General features: G+C 34.6%; 1 protein-coding gene across 1 annotated transcript; it reads right to left on the reverse strand.

Annotated features, from left to right (window-relative positions):
- Nucleotides 1-193: 193 nt before the first annotated feature.
- LOC122014886 (suppressor of mec-8 and unc-52 protein homolog 1) lies at nt 194-19,244 on the reverse strand. Its single transcript, XM_042571384.1, has 16 exons — nt 18,770-19,244; nt 14,194-14,404; nt 13,545-13,697; nt 12,937-12,985; nt 11,980-12,063; nt 11,779-11,882; nt 10,816-10,902; nt 10,677-10,730; nt 7,776-7,871; nt 7,325-7,452; nt 5,503-5,629; nt 5,288-5,347; nt 5,089-5,196; nt 4,901-5,001; nt 4,365-4,416; nt 194-697 (listed from the first exon to the last, which is right to left on the reverse strand). The coding sequence occupies exons 1-16, from the start codon at nt 18,796-18,798 to the stop codon at nt 599-601; spliced, it is 1,542 nt and encodes a 513-aa protein (XP_042427318.1). The 5' UTR covers nt 18,799-19,244; the 3' UTR covers nt 194-598.
- Between the last annotated feature and the right edge of the window lie 2,091 nt (nt 19,245-21,335).

The raw sequence follows: 21,335 nt of genomic DNA on the forward strand, positions 1-21,335 counted from the left end.
AATACCAACAAGTTAAACCACTTACTTTCCCTCCTCACCCATTTCGGCCAAACTAAACCTAGTTCAGAAAACTACAATCCGACTGAATTCAAATCTCTCGTCTCGTTCCCAATTGATGTCAAAATTAGGCTTGCATAGCCAGTAATGTTTTCTGTAATCTGTTATAATTTTAAAATAATAATAGACAGTTTGATACAACCAAACAATTAAATAGGAATATGATAACTAATCACATGTCAAATTCCAGGTGTACCATCTGATGAATCAACAACAAAGAAAGTTCTAACAATTCAATCCCTTGTAATAATCAAATATGATCAGCCTGTCTATGCCAACATCAAAGAACGCTGAGCTTGGTATTTGATAGATGCAAAAAAACATGGGTATAGGCTTATAGCTTGTACCCGGAGATGAAGAAGCTTGCCTATTTGCTTTCTGCAGCAATGGAGATGAAACAGCCAGTGAATTTTGACAATAAAACAGATTTCTGAACTTCAGATGCACGATACAAGTGTGGGCTTAAGAAATGCTACAGTGATTGATTGCCCAAAATAAATAAGCTACAATTAGAGGTTTAATTGACATGTAAATATGAGGATCAAGGTTTCCATATCTTCATTGTACCATCTTCACCATACGTGACAACTAAATTTCTGTGAGGGTGATGAGTTACGCCGATGACATCTTTGTCATGTACCTGTGAGAGCATAAACGAAAGCAAGTTATAAAAGTTCTAAGAAATTGTTTATGCAGGGGGAAATACATAAATACAACAATAGCAAAAAAGACTGTAAATTTGAGTAGAAGTCCATTCTTCATAATGCAATGCTAACTAACATAACAATCAGTTCTTCCAAAAAATATTTATGGAATTAGTGAAGGATTTTGGTATGAAGAACAGTACAGTTTAGTGGTTAACAATAGCACTAAAAAGGGTGTTGCAGACTTAGCATCCACATCATCTTTCCACAGAATAAATTTTAGACCATAATGATGGATAAAACTTGTCATTTAATATGTGCTATTGGTTGTGCTATGGCTGATATATATATTGTAGTCAAAGGTAAAGTAATTGTTGTGGGTTCATATGTACCTGTGTAATATCTAAATCTAAGTTGATTCCCTTCTCCCTCCCATATGTATAATAGAATCAATTAAGTGCACTCGCTGTGATATGTTTAGGCATGTTTGTGATACGTGTCTCTCTTCATGAACTCCCCCTCAATCATCCATCCTACATTTCTCACGTCACACAATTTGATACTCCTAAATCTACTTGGTCAAATTCTACTGTTACAATTCCGACAAGATAGTAGTTTCAACTTCTTCAGCTCCAGGCGACTTACCAATGCATCATCTCAGTCAGCTACCTCATTAAACCAAGGAGGAAACCTCTACTGCATCTATATCACAAATCACATAACTTCAGATTGTCTCTTGGGTCCTCGACTCAAGGGTCTTTTGAGCATATTTCTGCTAGTGCATCTTTTGTATCTACTCTCATGCCCCCACACATCCTGCCAATGCCACGATAGATGATGGGTCTCGCTTATTTATAAACCTCGTGTTATTTATCTTCTGCCCTCTATATTGCTAACTCTCCATTCCATTGAAGTTATTATTTATTAGTTGTTATATTTAATACTACTTCTGTTTCTATTTAGACGAGGTGATTGGCATTACTTCTGCACTTAACTAGCTGGATGTGCCTTCACTATTATCTGTTCTTTTGGCTAAATTCTCTCATCTCTAGTTGAGCAATTGTCTTAGTCATCCTTCCTTCAACACTTGAAGCATATAGTTCATAGAGCGTGAATCATCAGGCCAACATATGAAGTCCCCTTTCCCAATGAGTGTCCATAAATGTGGTCCAGAACCTTTTTCTTTAGTTCATTTAGATGTGTATGACCCAAATAGTGTCAACTCTCCTTTTGATTAAAATGCTTTATAATTTTCATCAATGGCCATTCTAGAATAATATAGTATTTTCTAATGAAAGATAGTTCTGCAATTTTTTTATATTTCCTATTGTATAATCTCTATCAAAATTCTACATAGTGCTAATGTCAAGAAATAATTCTCTCTCATTTATTCCAATGATTACTATCTTTCTATGGCATTCTACATCAATCTTCATGTCTTCACACCTCAGCAAAATTGTATGCCGACAAGAAAAATTGGCGTGTTTCAAACCCATTCGAACTCTACTCTTACATATACATGTGCCGCTTTCATTCTTGGGTGGGTAATACTCATACCTCACACTATCTTACTAATTATATGTCATTCTCCATTCTTCCTTGTTAGGCTTCATTAATTGTCCTCTTCCCTAGGACACTTATCTATGTTCTTCCTTCATGGGTCTTTAGGTTTACTTGTTTTGTACATCTTAATAATCTTATATCCCCTTGCTGTGATGAGTCTCTCAAGTGCTTCTTTTATGATTATTAATAAAAGTGATTCAGTGCTGACGTGCCCTTAGTAAATACTCCATACTATTGAACTCCTCCATTCTTATTTGAGTCAATCAAGGAAGTTTTCTTGTTCCTACACTGCCATTCTTACCCACTCAGTTGTGGACCTGCCTCCACCTTACGTGATTTCACCGCCTGAGATGCCACATATATTATATGGTTTCACCTCCTAAACAAGTGTATAGTCGATGTCCACAACATGAAGGTACTTCAGTGCTTTCTCAAAGACTCACTCTCCAATCACTAACAATTGTGCCAGATTCTCCCACTGATTTGGACATTCTCATTGTTTTTTGCAAAGGTAAATAAAAATGCTCCATCTCTCATCGGCTTTCACATTTTATATCTTTTATAGCTTGTCACTCAAATGTTTTTTAATCTTTACAATATATTCCTAGGCATTTTTAGATTCGGGATAGAGTTATGGTGAACGAGATGGATACTTTGCATTCGAATGACACTTGACAATTGGTTCCTCTCCCTCCTGGGTGTAATCTACAGTGGGTTGTAAAATGAGTTCTCTCAGTCAAATGGCCATTAGACAACACTTTTTATCATCTTAAAGTTTATATTTCCACATCCCCAGGGCATAGCACAGATGGGGAGTGCATGGTTCCGTGGCCGAAAGGCCAGAGGTCGATCCTCGGGGTGTCACTGCCTGGGGTTAACGTCTCCGCCATGCACTTTCCACCTGTGTACCTGCATTTACCTCCCTCCATATTCGTGGGACCGGCTCTAGGGGGGCCGCTGATGTGGCGGTTCCACATTTTTTTAAAGTTTATATTTCCACCATTTCCCTCCTCTACTCTATCTTGATCTTTTTTTCTACTCTGTCTGATCTAAGTCGGTTGGTTAGCATCTAATTTTTTTCAGACATTTTGACATATAAATATTCCAACTATTCCAATTCTGTAAAGCATTTTCAAATTATCCATGAGGACAACCAATTTTAATAATCTGATTATCAACCTAAAAAAGATTTATATGATTATTACAAACCGATGCCATGTCCTTTTTCACAACAATGAATAGCTGCCAGTATAACAACTAATCAGTACCTCCACTACTAGCTATATTTAATATAAATGATCTCCCATAATAATGGGAAGAAAATGAGAGAATAAAAAATTTCAAAGCTAAAGTTGCAGAAAATACTTCAGATGAATATGTGAAAATAGGCATACTCAAGCATGATGGAGATCAGGGATGATCACTTTAGAGAAGTCAAGTGATATGTAGAAATGGAAGATCAGGTTCTAGAGTGCACCAATATGAAGAAATGGAGGATCAGGCGCAGCAAGTCAGACAGATCATATGCTAAGCCTCAATTTGATCAAATAGTTGGGTAATTAGTTTAGTCAAACTTGTATGGTAATTATCTTCATAATTGAAAACCTTTCCTATCCCAAGGGCTCGAGCAAATTACTAATTATCGCCATACATACAAAGCTGTCCCACCTGGTTTCTCGAAGTTTCCACTTAGAGAGAAAAATACCAATAAATAGGATACTACTACTTTCACAAACTTTGAAAATTGTGCAGCAAAAGCTGTCTGGCATTTAAACTTTAGAAGGGGCAGCCCGGTACACGAAGCTCCCGCAATGCGGGGTCCCGAAGAAGGATCTATTGTACACAGCCTTATCCTGCTTTTTGCAAGAGGCTGTTTTCAGGATTCGAACCCGTGACCTTTTAGTCATATGGCAACAACTTTACCATTGCGCCAAGGCTCCCCTTCTTGGCATTTAAACTTTAGACTTGCAAATAAATCTCTAAATTTGTCTAGCATTTAAACTTTAGACTTGCAAATAAATCTCTAAAGCAACAATGAAAATAAAGATCTACACAAAAGAAGATCATAGTAACTGAATAAAATAGATTGATAATGTGAACCTTCATTAGGTGTTCCAGTTTACCAGACTGATGGCTGAAACAATACATATTCCTGCACAATATTGAAACAATGGAATATCAAAAACCAAAATATCTACAGGGAAAAGCTGAATGAGTCCGACATATTGAATACAGTGAATTGGTTGCACATTAATCTTAACACTAACAAAGGAAATTTTTAATTTGGTAGAATATACCATTGTAAGAGTTGACTACTTGAATTGCATGCATTCTCTAATCCATTATCTAGCTCTTATTTTAGGCAAACCAAGTAATGAAAGTGTAGTGTCCTAGAGAGAGAAGTCCTAGATGCATATGACTATGTACTAGCTGATATGTTATGTGTAGGCTCAGTGTTAAGACCAAATACAGAATCCACTAGGTACATTTCTTCGTTTAGCTAAGTTGCATAAGAGAATGAAACAAGATCTAAAATTAGTTGCATAAAGGAACAAAAAAAGATCTAAAATTAGATAATTGAAACGGTAAATAAGTAAACAGCAAATGATAAATAGAAAAAGACTGAACACTCATACATGTCTTCACCGACACAGTAGATCCATTCCCCTTTTGGGGAAACACACGCTGCAACAAAATCCCCTCCTTCTCTCTTTCCAGAAGAGAAACTTTTTACAACCTGCAAGAGCATCATTAATCTAGTGTGCTCATTAAATATGCACTAAAGTAACTGAATTTACTAATTTCAAATACTGAGCATTAGCACCTGTCCCTGAAGAGTCATTATGTATACTGAGGAAGTCTTGTTGCAAACTACTATATGCTCATTGTTTTTGGGGGACAAATGAACAGAGTTTACAGAAGCATCACCCCCCTGAAAAACCAAATAACTGTTACGTTACAAACAAATTGAGGGCATTAAAAAAAATATTAAAATTGAAGATAAATTAAAAGATCCAAAATACCCTTAGTGGAGGTGGTGGCTTAAAGGTTTGTAAACAATCTGTGCTCTTCATGTCCCACACCTAACCAACAATACCATGAAATCTCAGGAGTAATTGCTGTTATTGTTTGCTGCTATAGCAATAATTCACTGATCCCAAATGGTTGGGCATAGTTGTTGTATATTTTTATTTTAGTAAATAAGGATTAATCCAACAGTCAAAGTTAATGTTTGTACCTTCACAGTACAGTCACTAGAGGCAGTAATAACACGACTGCCATCATTTGAGAAAATTGCATCGTTCACATAAGAAGTGTGACCTCTGAACTCCTTCAACAACTTGCCAGATTTCATACCATGGATTCTACGACCAAAAAAGACAAATTCAAAAATTGGAATGAAATAAAGATCTATGTTCAAAGGGGGGAATCTTCACATCAAAAACATAAAGGGCATCCTCATTCACGAAGCTCCAATGCGGGGTTCTGGGAAAGGGTTTTCATGATTCGAACCATGACCTCTAGGTCACATTACCATTGCACCAAGGCTCCCCTTCTCATATCATAAAGATAAGAGCGACAATATTTCATGGCAAGTTAGACAAAAAGTTATATATAATGGCATATATGTTCTAGAAGGAACTAATGCCACAGTCCATAACAAAACAAATATTGCTTAAATAAATCGCTAATTTTAATTTAAATGAGAATAGTGGACCTCCAACAGTATCGGAACATATATCATGTAGACAATCAAACTGAATACCTCCTAGCACTATTAAATAAATAGTAAGATCTTTTTGAAAATATTCTGATAATTTTTTTTTTTACATTTTTATGGTGTCAATTATATGGAGTTAATGGATTCAAAGTCTATTTGGAAATATTCTAATAATCTTTTTTTTGTTACATTTAAATGGTGTCAATTATATGGAATTAATGGATTCCAAGTCTATTTGGATCCTTTTATTTTTTTTATTTGCTAACATAAAATTAAAGGGGAACCCTTGACTTCCCTCTTCTCTCAGGTGGCACTACTACAACCTCCACACTTCACGCTGAGGAAGGCAAAGGTAGACAATCTGAGCACAAGGTGGCACATATCCAGGGACAAATTAGGGCCTAACCTCAATAGTCAATACTACATTGGACTCTCTAGCTTCACTTTATTGTCCCTCTAGCTGATTATGCCACCATGCCCCCTCCTCCCCCATCTCTTTTCTTTTCTTTTCTTTTCTTTTTGTCCAGCAGTTACAATGTAGGGTAGCTCAAATAAAGCATTTAGGAGAAATCAACAAGTAGAGATAAGAGAAGAGGTATGAGAGGCTTTAGGAAGCCAGCAGGGGAGCTCAAATAAAGCATTTGGGAGCGGCTAACAAATGTAGACATGAGGGAAGAGGTAGGAAAGGCCTTGAGAAGCCAGCATAAGTCAAGTACTGCACATCAGCACAAGCCAGAACTTTCACAATCATGACACAATTACATACTGAAATCAGAACTTATTGAGGTTCACCATTACCTCAAAGCTTGGTTCAATACTAACTTGAACCTTATTCATAGTTTAGCTTTATATCAAAATTTAACTCAGTCAACATGTCCTACAAACTCAGCCGAATATAACATCGGAATTGTTCATTGTTGAATGATACATCAGCTGTAGGTTTAGAACTTAGAAGCTCAGAATAAATTTCACAATGTCTAAATATACTATAGCCACAAATTAATCTTTTTCTCAATACATGACCAATCTCATCTATGGCTAAAGCAACTAATTGCAAAACAAGTTCAAGCTTCCAAAATTATCAATGTAGAGAAACTCATAAATTCTTCATCTCTTAAAAAGCTATATTCAAGTAGTAGTTGAAATAAGAACTTATTCAATTACTTTATTTTCTAGCTCAAATTTAATTAGTTAAGTAGCAACTGTACACTGATAAAGATAAAAAATCACTCAGAAAATCTCTAAGCAAATGCTCAGTTGCAATAAAATGATATGGTAGGATGTTAAGAGAAATTATGGGTACATGATAGGTTGAAAATTGGTTGTGAGAGAAGAAAACCTTGCTGTACCGTCAAAGGATGCACTCAATAGCTGGCTACTATCACGAGAAAACACAAGACTGGTTACACCTTGAGAATGTGCTCGTTCAAGGCGCCTCAAGCATTGACCTGTTCTAATACGCCAAACCTGTAACATCAAATCATCAAATTTATCAGATACAATTAAGAATAAAGTAGAAATAGAAACTGCAACCAAGAATGAACATAAAAAACCATAAAAACCCAAACATAAAGGAGCACTCTCCAATAGGCAGTCTGTTAATACACCATTTAAATTTGTATTATGAAGATTGAGGTACTAAATAAACTTTAAAAAAGGAAGAAAGTTAATCTAAGACAAATAGCAGCTATACAACTACTAACTACTAAGTAACCAGGCATGTTTAGATTAATAAACAATAAGAAGGCTTTACTTTAACAAATATATAAAATATAGATGGACTATTGTACCTTAATTTTTCCATCTTGTGACCCAGATGCTAGCATTTCAGAATCTCTACTAAAATCAACACAAAGCACTGCATCATCGTGCATCATAAAAGCATCCTGCAAGGATTAAGTAACACAGGAGTCACAAGACAACAAAAATTGGATCAACTTTATGTTCATGTTATGGATGAAGGAAATTGCTACAAAATACCAATTCAATACATGAACAGAAGGCAATGTCAGCATTTGTCGGCATCCACCAATGATATGAAATTGATAACTAAATCAATGAATAAGCATTCAAAGAAAATGAAAGTGACCCAATGGTCCCAATCAATCTTTACAAATAGTTCGGTTATCTATATAAGTTGATCCATCATGGTCTGGAAAACAATTGCATTTCATACAAGTACAAGCACCCAATCAAATTCTTCTTGCCAAAGTGGCAATTGCTTTTAGGCCATCACCAATTCATGGATAGCTTGTTTGCATAAGTTGCAATGTTCTCATTTTTCTTCTGAAATTATAAAAACTAAAACTGCGATATATTGAGCCATACTATCCTTTTTATAATTTGATGCCAAAACACTTTAATTTTAACTATGTCATGGTAGGCACAATTATCTTCATCTGTGAGACTCATCCAACCATGGTAGTTAAGATTGTGATCCGGATCATAGAATCTTATGGTCATAGGATCCAAACTGAACAAAGCAATCCATATCTGTATTAGGCTAGGGTTTAATGAACATACAATTTGATCCTATGTCTCTTTACAGTTCATCTATCTTCCAACAACTTTGACTAGTTATACTATATTTCCATTCGATTAGGCATTTTAATGATTGACAGTTGGTGTAGAAAATACCTTTTGTGTCATAGCATCAGGAAAACTTTTTAAGTATATAAGATTTCTTCTTAAAGCATGGGTAGAAGAATTCACTCTAACTATTGTCATTAGATAGATAGTTATCATTACCTTATTGAAGTCATTCCTTGATATATAAAGATAAAATATTTGGAGTCATATTATACTGTTCATATGTCTACTATATGATTAATTTATTAATGCTTTGTAACATTGGAATAATAGTGTTTAAAATTTTCTAACTGATATTCTATATTAAGACTTGAAAGTTCATACATATGATGCATTATAAATGTCAAGCGCGGGCCTTGCGTTCACTAGCGACGCGAAACATGGCACAAAGAAGTGGGAGAAGGCGGAACAATCAACTTAGCTTTTAATTAAAAAACTTACGTTAATAATTTCAATCAACTTCTAACTATAGTTGGGATAACTTATATAACCTTAAATAAATCCTAATAAAACTATCCTATTGATTTAATATATATTTTAAATATATATTTTTATTGTTAAATATTTAGATTAATTTTTATTTTTAGTTTATATATTTTATATTTAAAAAATATTGAAATCATACCGGCACGACACGATAAGGGCAGCCTGGTGCACGAAGCTTCCGCCATGCGGGTCCGGGGAATGATCCATTGTACGCAGCCTTACCCTGCTTTTTTTTTTTTTTTTTTTGCAAGAGGTTGTTTCTAGAATTCGAACTCGTGACCTTTTGGTCACATGGCAACAACTTTACCGTTGCGCCAAGGCTCCCCTTCGCCGACACGACACGATATGGTATAGAAACTGTATCGCTCCGATCCGGGACCAAAACCTAAGTACGAGTCAAGATTCTAAACCTTGCAACAACTTATAGTTAATTGTAAAGATATGTTCTCAATGTTGACTCTGAACAAGGATATACTTAAAACAAGGTCATTTTATATTTTTATTGCCTACTATTTTTGACAAGTCTCTAGCTCTCCACAGTCCTCACACCACCTATAAACATGTTGATAGACCTAATTGCCAATTGTCAAAATTTACTTTGCTTTCTTCTATTGATAAAGTTAACTTGACTGATGTATAAAAATTATTTTGATGAAAGAGGTACGTTTTATAAGTATTGACTCATTGAAATCAGACACAATAAAGTGACAGTTGTCACACTATCATGTTTCTAACCTGTTTTATTATTCGTACATTTTAATCTAATATTCCAGGTACCAACTAGTAATCTTCTACAACGCCTTTTACCCACTCAATCTTATTTGTCAAATTAATATTGCATCACAAAGCAGTATCTCTTTTGAAATCAGATAAAACATAGATAAGATCAAAGATCGAGTCGAGCCAGGGTTTCAGACCACGGTTGGCTCAAAACAATATCAGTCGGTATTGTATCGGTGTTTGAAGTGTGCCAAAGGAGAAGGGGCAAGGAGAGGAGAAAGAACATAGGTGTCAACGTTAGCATCAGAGGAAGAAGAGTAGGAGATGAAGATTTATCTGCACCAACTGCATTTTGATGCAGTTTCAACGTAGAGGAGCTAGATGGAAGGAGGCGAAAGAGTCAGTACAAAAGAAAGAAGGAAAGAAAACATATGCTAGTTAGAATTTCAGCACAAAGGAGGAGCCAACGTCCATGAGATTGCAATACGATGCCACAGTGCTTGCATGATAGCGAAGGTTTGAAAGAGGGGAACATTGGTGTTCAAAGGAGAAGGGAGAAGAATAGGAGGTTTCATATATTGTGCAAAAGTGCCCATGAGTGTTGGTCTATTATGCATGTCAATTGGCGGGTAAAACATGTTCACCTGTGCCAACCAGCACCGAGTGAAACTTTCAAATGTGGATAAGACATGTTAATCCACATAATACAAAGTTAAGGCTACTCTTTGTAGAAAACTCTTGAAATATACATTTAGTATTTTTGTCACCTAGACCAACTAAAAAATAAATTTGAAGTTTCAAAGCTGGCAGGAACCTGACGTTACTACTTGAAATATCTAAAATGAATACAAATTTCTTATAGCAGTGAAAATTGAATGTTCGGGTTACTAACTCACATCAGCCTGATACTGCAGATCCTTCTTAAGCTTCCCGCTTATATAATCCCAAACCTGCATATAATTGGAGAAATGAGTGATGCTATTAACTTGTCGCTCGCAAAGCACCATGAATGGAAAAATTAATACAATATCCTACCTCTACAAATCCATCAACTGAGCATGAAACCAGGTACTGACCATCTGGTGAAAATCGAGCGCACTCAGGGTGACTTTTCTTTCCAAACTGCAAAGGGCCAAATAGTACATTGGAATTCATTAAAAAGAGATGAATTTCTTCACTTAAAAAAAATATATATATGTTCATCATCTAGAGTTGCTGAGAGAAAGTCTACATAAAGTGGAGATTTGGAAGAAACCACCAAAGCACATGTAACTAGAAGTATGATATGTTGAACAAATTCTTGCATATGCTAGACTTTGTAAGGTTTGAAGCAATCTGAGGAAAGCAATATAAATAAGAATGTTATATGGTGATATTTATCATTATCATATAATCTCTTATTCTGATATGACCAAACCAGAAGCTTCTACAATGATCAAAAATGATTTCAAGTGTTGATCCGATATTGAACGGCAGGACCAAAACATATTGTTCTGACAGCTGATTGACATTAATATTGTGTTGGGCCACCCCTGCCAACACAACTTCGCTGGTAGTGATGAAGATGGGTTCTATCTTGGCTAGTACTAGCCGAGATAGAACATTTTGTTCCCATGACTCACTGCTGATCACGGAAAGGAGATGAAACGCTATAAACGAAATGAAACACTATAAACGAGATGAAACACTATAAACAAGAAAGGAGAGGAAGATGGATATTCTACAGTTTGTTAGATTTGACATTATATAGACATTCTACAATAGTATTATATTTTTGTCAGTATTATACAGTTTATATGAGAAATTGTGGCATACTAGCATATTTCCAAATTTATATAGCTAAAACTTCAGTAACAAGATCATTAGGTTGCATAACTATGGCTTGTCAAAGGACCAGAACAAAAGGCATTCTTTTGAGTAAAAATGATAAGTAAATTAAACACTATGAAGCACTTGACAGATTTTCTAAATACTAGTATACTACCAATCAACATATACCTTTATTGGGTGTGCAAGGGTTGTTGGATACATATCATCTTCATCTTGCTTCATTGCAGTTGTACCCCGGAACAAGTCAAATTGAGTGCCTGGGGGCAACAACCCTGGGAAATACAAAAAGAAAACCAGGCTTCTGATTGAAGGAGATTCAAACCAATAAAAGCCAAGATGGTTGAGATTAATTTAACTTAAAATTTTGACCTTGATGTTGCTGCCACTTCAAAGATTGGCCAATCAATGCCATCAATCGAGAAGGTGGTACAACAGACACTTCGGCAGCAAGAGCTGAAAAGTTCCAGAAGAAAAAAAATGATGAATATACTGCAAGAAATTATATGATGTGTTTAGCTGGAACAACATAGATGGTAAGCACTGTTTTTTATCAACCAATTAATAAGACACAAACCAACAATCATAATAGCACTGAAAAAATTCCAAGAAACTTAGCTAAAACTCAACATGTCTTCTTTTGTGTCATTAGAAGTATGCTGCACAAAAAAATATATTATAGAGAAGATATCATATTTTCATGTCAGTTGATCATATGCACATGGAAATATAAGAAAGGACATCACAATATAATTATTGACAATGTGCCTAAGGACACTGTGTTTTTCACAATTCCCTTTCAAATATAGTCAAGAACTATGTTGCTGCATAGAACAATCCTACTCACTGTGTTTGAGCAATCAATATTAAAATCTATAATTGTTTGCATAAAACAAAGGATTATTTACAATATTATAAAAAGAATAAACATTTTGTGCATGAAGATTGTTCAAAAATTGTGGCAAAAATTCAATTCAATGTCCCAACTTTCACTATAGGTCATCTAACAGTTCCAGTAAAACTATGTATAATTCATATATTTCTGAGATAGGAACAAGTGAAACACTAGAAGAAATTCAAAATATCAATGTTTTATAGCCACTTACAATCTACTACTTGCTAGAACTAATAGCATACAGATCTTTTTAGTTTTCAAATATTACACTTTTAGTTTCATCAAGTCTATAATAGTTATAAAAACATGCAATATAAACAACAATATATTCTTGATGCTCAATGGACATAATAAACCAAACAAGATCTGACAAAGAGATTCCAGTATAAAAAATTGAGAAGGAGCATTCATAATCTTGAATGTTAAAATGGAACCTTGAGCGATTTGTGAACGGCGCTTCTCCTTGGTAGACTCTTGATATGCCTGATAAGTGGCAAAAGCAACCCATATCAAACAAAGAATGATCACATTGAAGGATCAAACTACAGTAAACAAAATGCACACAGGATACATGTTCCATGCTGAGGAGGATACAACAGAATCTAGGTCAAGATGAAGCTTAGAACATAGCACGAATTTTTAATGGGAAGTTATAGAACCTACATTTTTCAACTAAAAATTATCTATATTGGTCCTTGTAGCTTTAAGAATCACATTAAACCATTTAGCCTTCTTGGAAAAAGAGAGCTGCACTGTCTTTCTGAAATTTCTGTACATTGATCAGATGACTCACTGTTTTGGTTACCCTAGTATGTTGTTTCGGGAGAGTTATAATGTGGCATAACTGAACTTGAAAAATTGGAGCCAATAAACACAGATAGTGGAAGTGGTAAGACAGGATAGTCAACGGGATGGTCAACAAAACAAAGAAAATCCAGTACAAAAATATGACAATGATTTTGTAATAATAACGGGATTAAACTAGGATTAACAAAGACATTGCTGAAATTAATTGCATATCAAAATAACCAATAATACAAACCTCATTGGGATCAAAGTATGTTCGAACTAAGAGATGTTCAAGACGTAAATATCTCTCAGGTTGTTCTTGCTTCATTACTCCCATAACTTGTGTTTGTCTAAGAATAGCTCGTGCAGTGTCCAACTCACGAAGCTCAATCATTTCAAGAACAATCTGTCAGGCAACAACTGGAATCAAAATCTCACAAATTGTTATTTTTGGCAAATCCAACAAAAGCATGTTGAGTATTCTTTAAAAAAGGCAGTAAGATAGGTCTCAGGCTTCACTAAATTAACAAAAACCATTACATTTAGATAAAGAAAATCAGTAAGGGACAATTTTATCCAAGTGCTTATGGAACAAAATTTGCATTATAATGTTCAAGTGAGAAATGAATGATCTGTTCTATAGGTAATAATCCCATAAAAAGTTGCAAATTCAAAAAATAGAAATTGAACAAATAGAATAGACACTCACTTACACTTAGAACATTAAATAATATATTATCTACGACAATTTCAAGCTACTCTCCTCCCAATAAACAACAATGATGTATGCAATAAAGAAAGACTTAAAATTAAGACAACGGGTGGAAAATGTCACATATAAAAAATGAAAATGGAGTAATGTTCGATTAGTCAAAAAGATACCAAAATCTGAAGCTACCAACCTGTTCATAGAGGTCCTCCAGTTTCTTTCTAGGAAGTTTAAGTTGTGCAACCTGAGGCAATATTGCATCCCATCTTCCACTATTGATGTCAGCGATAAATGTTTCAAGACTGTCCACAGTGTTTAATGAGACTTGGCACTCCCTCTGCAACGTCTGGAAGGTTTCATGTAATGAATTTTCTTTGCAGAACTGAAGAACAATTTTGATTACACTGCAATACAAAGCAATGAAAATAAGATTATCTAAGTAGTGACTCTAGTAAGTCAGCAAGGGAAAATATAATATATCAATAACATAAAAGTTTGTTTGGTGAAAATGATGAGACCATAAAAAGAAAGAAAATTTTTTTACAAAATTTATTAACAACACAACAACAACCAAGTCTTTTCCCACAAGGTGGGATCGGTTGTATAAATCCTTTTGCGCTATTGAGCTCTATCTCCTATTATATCATCATCTATATTTAAATAAATTTTATCATATTTTATTGTTTCTAATCAAGTTTTTTTTTGTCTTCCTCTTCCTCGTTTGATATGAATGTTTATCATAGTTTCACATCGCCTAACTGAAACATTTATTGGTCGTCTAATACATGTCCGTACCATCTCAAACGTGTCTCTCGGAGTTTTTCCTCAATAGATGCAACTCCGACTTTCTCTCTAATGCTCTCATTTCTTATTTTGTCCATCCTCGTATGTCCACACATCCACCTTAACATCCTCATCTCTGCAACTTTCATCTTCTGCTCATGTGCTCGAGTCATAGCCCAATATTCAGCTCCATATAACATAGCAGGTCTAACTGCGGTTTTATAGAACTTACCTTTAAGTTTAAGAGGTACTTTACGGTCACATAAAACACTCGACGCTCCCCTCCATTTCACCCATCCTGCTTGTATTCTATGTAAGACATCTCTCTCAATCCCTCCATCGTTTTGCAAAAATGATCCTAAATATTTAAATCTCTCGATTCCGAGCAACTCGTCCTCTCTTATCTTAACAATTGTTTCATTACTTCTAATATTGTTAAACTTAAATTTCATATATTCTATCTTTAATCTGCTAAGTTTAAAATCTTTCCCTTCTAGTGTTTCCCTCCAAAATTCTAGTTTAGCATTTACTCCTTCACGTGTTTTATCTACCAAAATAATATCATATGCAAACAACATGCACCACAGTACTGTGTCTTGAATGTGCGCAATGAGTTTGCCCATAATTAGTGTAAAAAGATAGAGAGCTGATCCTTGATGTAACCCTATCTTTATTGGAAATGCTTCAGTTACTTCGCCTGAAGTCTTTACTCCAGTCGTTACATCCTCATACATATCCTTAATTAGTTCAATATATGTTACGCTAACACCTCTCTTTTCTAAAATTCTCCATATAATTTCTCTTGGGACTCTATCATAAGCTTTTTCTAAGTCAATGAATATCATGTGTAGATCTTGTTTTTGCTCCCGATATTTTTCAATTAATTGTCTAAGAAGATGTATAGCTTCTATTGTCGACCTTCCAGGCATAAACCGAAATTAATTTTCTGTCACTGTGGTCTCCTTCCTTAATCTTTTTTCTATTACTTTTCCCCAAAGTTTCATAGTATGACTTTTAATACCCCTATAGTTTGCACAATTTTGTACATCTCTCTTGTTCTTATATAAGGGAACTAGAGTATTTATCCTCTATTGATCAGACATTTTTTTCGTTTTCAATATCATATTAAATGATTTTGTAAATCATTCAATACCTTATTTCCCTAAGCACTTCCATACCTCTATCGGAATATCGTCTGGTCCAACGACTTTTCCATTATGCATCTCATTCAAAGTTTGTTTTACTTCTAAAGTTTGAATTCTACGATAAAAATTAAAATTTCTATGCTCATTTGACCTACTTAAATTACCTAAGTTAAGTTGGTCACCTAAACTTTCATTAAAAAGTTGATGAAAATACCTCTTCCACTGCTCTTTTATTTCTCCATCGTTTACTAATACCCTATTACATTCATCTTTAATACATTTTATTTGGCTAAAATCTCTTGTTTTCCTTTCTCTCACTTTAGTTATTCTATAAATGTCTCTTTCCCCCTCTTTTATATCCAATTTTTGATATAATCATTCAAAAGTTTCATTTTTTGTTTCACTCACTACTTTCTTAGCTTATTTCTTGGTTATTGTATATTTTTTTAAGTTTTCCTCGTTCTTACAAATATATTTATAAGCTATTCGTTTTTCCTTTACTTTCTCTGGTACTTTCTCATTCCACCACCAAGATTCTTTACTTAGTGGTGCATGTCCTTTGACTCACCGAGTACACTCTTAGCTACTATTTTCAACTTTGATACCATCTTATCCCATGTTGTATTAGAGTCATCGTATGTTTCACCTAATGCTTGTACTTCTACCTTCTCCTTAAATATATGTTGTTTCCCATCCTTTAACTTCTATCAATTAATTTTAGGAATCGTATATATTTTCTTTCTATTGATACTATGTTTGAGGCATATATCCAACACTACTACCTTATGTTGGGTAGTTAAACTTTCTTCAGGGATGACTTTGCAATCTTTACAAATCTTTCTATTCTTCTTCCTAACCATAAGAAAGTCAATTTGCGATTTATTATTCTCACTTTTGAATGTGACTAAGTGTTCTTCTCTTTTCTTAAAAAAATGTATTAGCTAATATAAGGTCATATGCTATCGTAAAATCTAATATATTTTTCCCTTCCTCATTCCTCGTTCCAAACTCATAACTCCCATGTACTCTCTTATATTCCTCATTTTTCACTCCGACATACTCATTTAGATCACCTCCTATTAAAATCATTTCATTTGATGGAATATTTTGTAATATTTCATCTAAGTTCTTCCAAAACTTTAATTTGGTAGTTTCATCTAATCCTACCTGTGGTGCATATACGCTAATTATATTCATACTTTCTTTCGCCACTATTATCTTAAGGGCTATAATTCTATCCCCTTTTCTAACTACTCCTACAACTTCATCCTTTAACAAACTATCTACAATAATACTCACTCCATTTCTTGCTTTACTCTTTCTCGTGTACCATACCTTAAAACCTGAATTCTCTATCATCTTTGTCTTCTCGCCTCTCCATTTTGTCTCTTGTACACACAAAATACTAATTCTTCTCCTAATCATCATATCTACTACCTTCATTGATTTACCAGTGAGAGTCCTATGTTCCATGTTCCAAATCTTAGATTATTAGTTTATTTATCATATTTGTTCTTATCCAACCTATGGTGTGAAAACTCTTGCCTATTTAACACTACACCAAAATTCTCATGGAGATGTAGCGGTCCTCGCTAAGACGTTACAGTCGGACCCTATAACGCGAACTCTTGCATATTTAGCACTACACCCGAGTTCTAGAGATGCAACGGTCCTTGCACAGACGTTATAGTCAGAGCCTGCAGCGCATTCCTTCCGGAGAACAACCTAGCCTTAGCACAATAGTTTAATGGATCCATTCATTGAGTATTTGTCATAATTTTGACGCTGAATAACAACCTAACGCAACCCTCCTCCTTTATCCGGACTTGGGACCTGCCATGACCAGTCATCATGGGCGGAGTTTTTATTTATTATAAAGAAAAAAATTGTAATGGGGCTCTGCATAGTAGCTGCAATGTTATCAGTTTAAAAAATCTCTTATTCCTGAAAAAGTTTAGAGTAAAAGAAAATAAATTGATCCGTTGGAGTATCATTTTACTTACTACATGAAAATGAAGATGCAATCAAAGCACCACAGTGAGATATTTCCCCTTCAAAGGTTTTATAATGTCTAGACGACAGTGACTAGAATACACTTTGCTGTAATCTTCAAAATAACTTAAATAAAAAAGAAACCTAACAAATGATTTGACTATCCATTGACACAACTTTCATCTGTTGATCACCTCAAAATCCTCACTTGATCAGCATTTTGAAACACAAGGGGTGACTCTACACTATCAGGTACACAAGTTTCCATCCAGTTCAACTGAAAAAATACACTGCATAAATTGAATCACACCTCACTCAGGTTCTCTATTCTTCTGATTGAATAGACAAGGGTAAGATTTCTAAATCATTGACCCAGTGCATAGGGCGTCAGCCAAGCTTGCTTAATGACATTTTTTTAACAATTCTAACAATGTGTTATATCCCCAACAATGCAAATAAAGTCCTCCATCTCCATCAAACTAAATCACTATCCTAGACCTCCAGCGAAATGGTGCTTGCCATTGCAGTAGGACTAGCTTCAGTTGTGATGGTCTATCAGGATACAATTACACAAGTGGCGAGAGGATCAACGTCCAACAAATGGACAAGTTGTTTCCTCGATGACAACTCAGGTCACAAATTTTAGGTTTCCTCCACATTTTAAGTTCCCTGATAACATAAGTTTCCATGACTCTAAATTTATGGTTGCCCCTTCAGAAACTATACCAGCACAAAACGTACAACAAATCCCAACCCAAATGGTGAAGAAAACAACTCTACCTACATAGAAGATAAAGGAGGATGAGGCAGTTGTTGTCAATAAAGAGAAGCCTAAAACAAAGGACTTACTCCCGCGCTTCAATTTCTAGTGTCGACATGACCGAACGAGCTTACTGCAAAACAGTAAAGCGTAGGCTTGAGTAGGCCGCTGTCTCGTGGTCGGCGCGTCAGAATGCTCCAGCTCCACGAACCCTAGACACCGGACGCTTCCTCAACAGGGTGCTTCCAGTTCAGCAGTCGTCAGAACGGCCAAGAATGCAGGGACTCGGAGGTGGCGGACGGAGCAGAGGAGTTCGCTTCGGTCTAGAGGGTGAATTAGGTTTAAGTATATCGAGCCATATTTTCATCTCTTCATCTCCCTTCTTCCTTTCTTCAAGCAAACGAGAGAGGGAGAACTGGTCTCGGCTGTAGCCGGACCTCGCAGCTACGGGCGGCGCAGGCTCTCACAGCGACCGTGAACGCGAGTGTGTGCGGCGGCCGGTGAGAGAGTTCGAGAGGAGGGAGGGAATAGGGAGCAAGGGAAGGGGCGAACCGCTGAGCGGAGCGGCGGTTCGGAATAAATCCGTAAATCAGTCGCTGATCCGAAAACTTATCGGGTCAACCATCGAATCCAATTTGAATCCGAATTACATCGGACCATAACTCTCACTAATCACTCATGGGGAATAAAATCCTGCTCACGTGTCACGTCCCTCGATGATTATAATTTATCTCCTTTTCGATTGTCTTCGCACTGGTGATGTAGAAGGACAAAGTCCTCTTTTACCATTTATATAAATGAATCAAATATTTTTAAGTAAGTTTAGCATTTCGATTTGGTTAAAATTTATTTATGTTTATTTAATATATATATAAATAATTAAATTAATAATTTTGAACAACTTATTAAATCAAATAAATAAGTTTAAATACATATATATTTATTAATATTCATGAACAAAAATTATGAATAATTCGTAAATAATATTCACAAATAATGCTCATCAATAAACTCTTATCAATATGATAAATAAATAAAATTTTAAAAATAAACAAACTTCTTGAATAATAAATCAAACAAATTTTAAAATATAAATATTTTAAATAATTAAATAAACTTGAATTAAGATATTGAGAACATTTAAATAAATCAAACTCAAACTCGTAAAAAGCAAAAGAAATTAAGTTAAATTTAAATAATCATTTTAATTTGATTTATTTTAAATTCAATTTACCTTGACTCAGTTAATTTATTAAATAATTTTGAACACTATAAAATTTGACTCGACTAGACTCATTTATAACTTTACCTTCATTTAACCCAATTGGATAATCCCAAACTTACTTAAAGGTAAATTTGTATTCTAAGCTGCCATAAACAATGCTTCACATCGAGCCACCAAAACTTTAATCCAAAACTAATTAAAGGCTCCCTGTGAAGCTACAATCCAATAGCAAGTGTTAGACTTTGGATCACCCTCAATTTATCAAAAAACATGGAACAAACTTATAAAACTCCGTGGATTGTTTACAGTTGTGGAAAACCTCCATGAGCTCTTTCGTTATCATATCTACGTTACATCAAAAGTAAAAAATCTTACACATCTTTTTACTATCAAAAAAATCTTTAACCAGCTTCTTCATGGATTCCATATTTTTTTCATTATATTTTACTTTATATATAAATAATATTTAAATTCATAAATTATCATTAAATAATATTAATAATTGGAAAATAAATTACATTATTTAAAATAAAAGACCTAACAATAAAAAAAATTATTAACATTTTTATTTAAATTTAAAAAAATAAAAAGGAAGGAAGAAGCGACTTCCAAAACTGAGAGCGCTTCTTCCCAAAACTGAGTGCGTGCTCCCTCACACTATGGGAGGGAGCTCCTTCCCCTGTCACATTCATAATCGGAGCTCCCATTGTGGATACTTTAAGTGTGATTGTTTTAAATAAGAGGAGTCTAAGGACTACTAAATCATATTAAATAATGTATTTTTATTTGGTAAGTGTGATTGTTTGTTTATACTTATTATGATGTACTAATCCGTTTATGACTTTGCTATGAGCAAGAGTAGATAAAACGTATTTATAAGTTGCAATTAGTATTCATCCCTCCTTTTGTTCGATTATCCGATCCTAAGGTGACGTAAACCTACATAGGTTAATATAAGAAAAACAATTTAGCCCAATACCTGAGAATATTTTGATTTCATCGTCATACCCTAAAATCATCTTGCTAATAAGAAGGATTTTCCTTGTAATGATAGCCTTTGTATGGAAGTACTTCATTTTTTTATCGTTAAGTTACATTTGTTATGTTGGGCTTTTGCACTGATCATCGTGTGCACTTCTCAATTTATCTTTGTAGTCAGTGGAAAAAAATTTTGGAACCAGATCGATCATCCCAAGAATACTCAATAAAATTAACTGGGATTATTATTATTATTTTTATGCCATAGTAATTACTCCTTGAAAAGCACTTGATAAGCCGTAAGCCGTAAGCCGTAGATGGAATTTAAGAGTTTAGAATTATATTAAATAATTATGTTAGTGGTGCATATTATTATATTTTATTTTTGCTACATCACAATGATAGCTAATTGATCCATGTTTTTAGGGGACGTTTGATTTAGGGATAAGAAT

This window comes from Zingiber officinale, chromosome 8B (genome assembly GCF_018446385.1).
Source record: "Zingiber officinale cultivar Zhangliang chromosome 8B, Zo_v1.1, whole genome shotgun sequence".
In the NCBI taxonomy this organism is placed as follows: domain Eukaryota; kingdom Viridiplantae; phylum Streptophyta; class Magnoliopsida; order Zingiberales; family Zingiberaceae; genus Zingiber; species Zingiber officinale.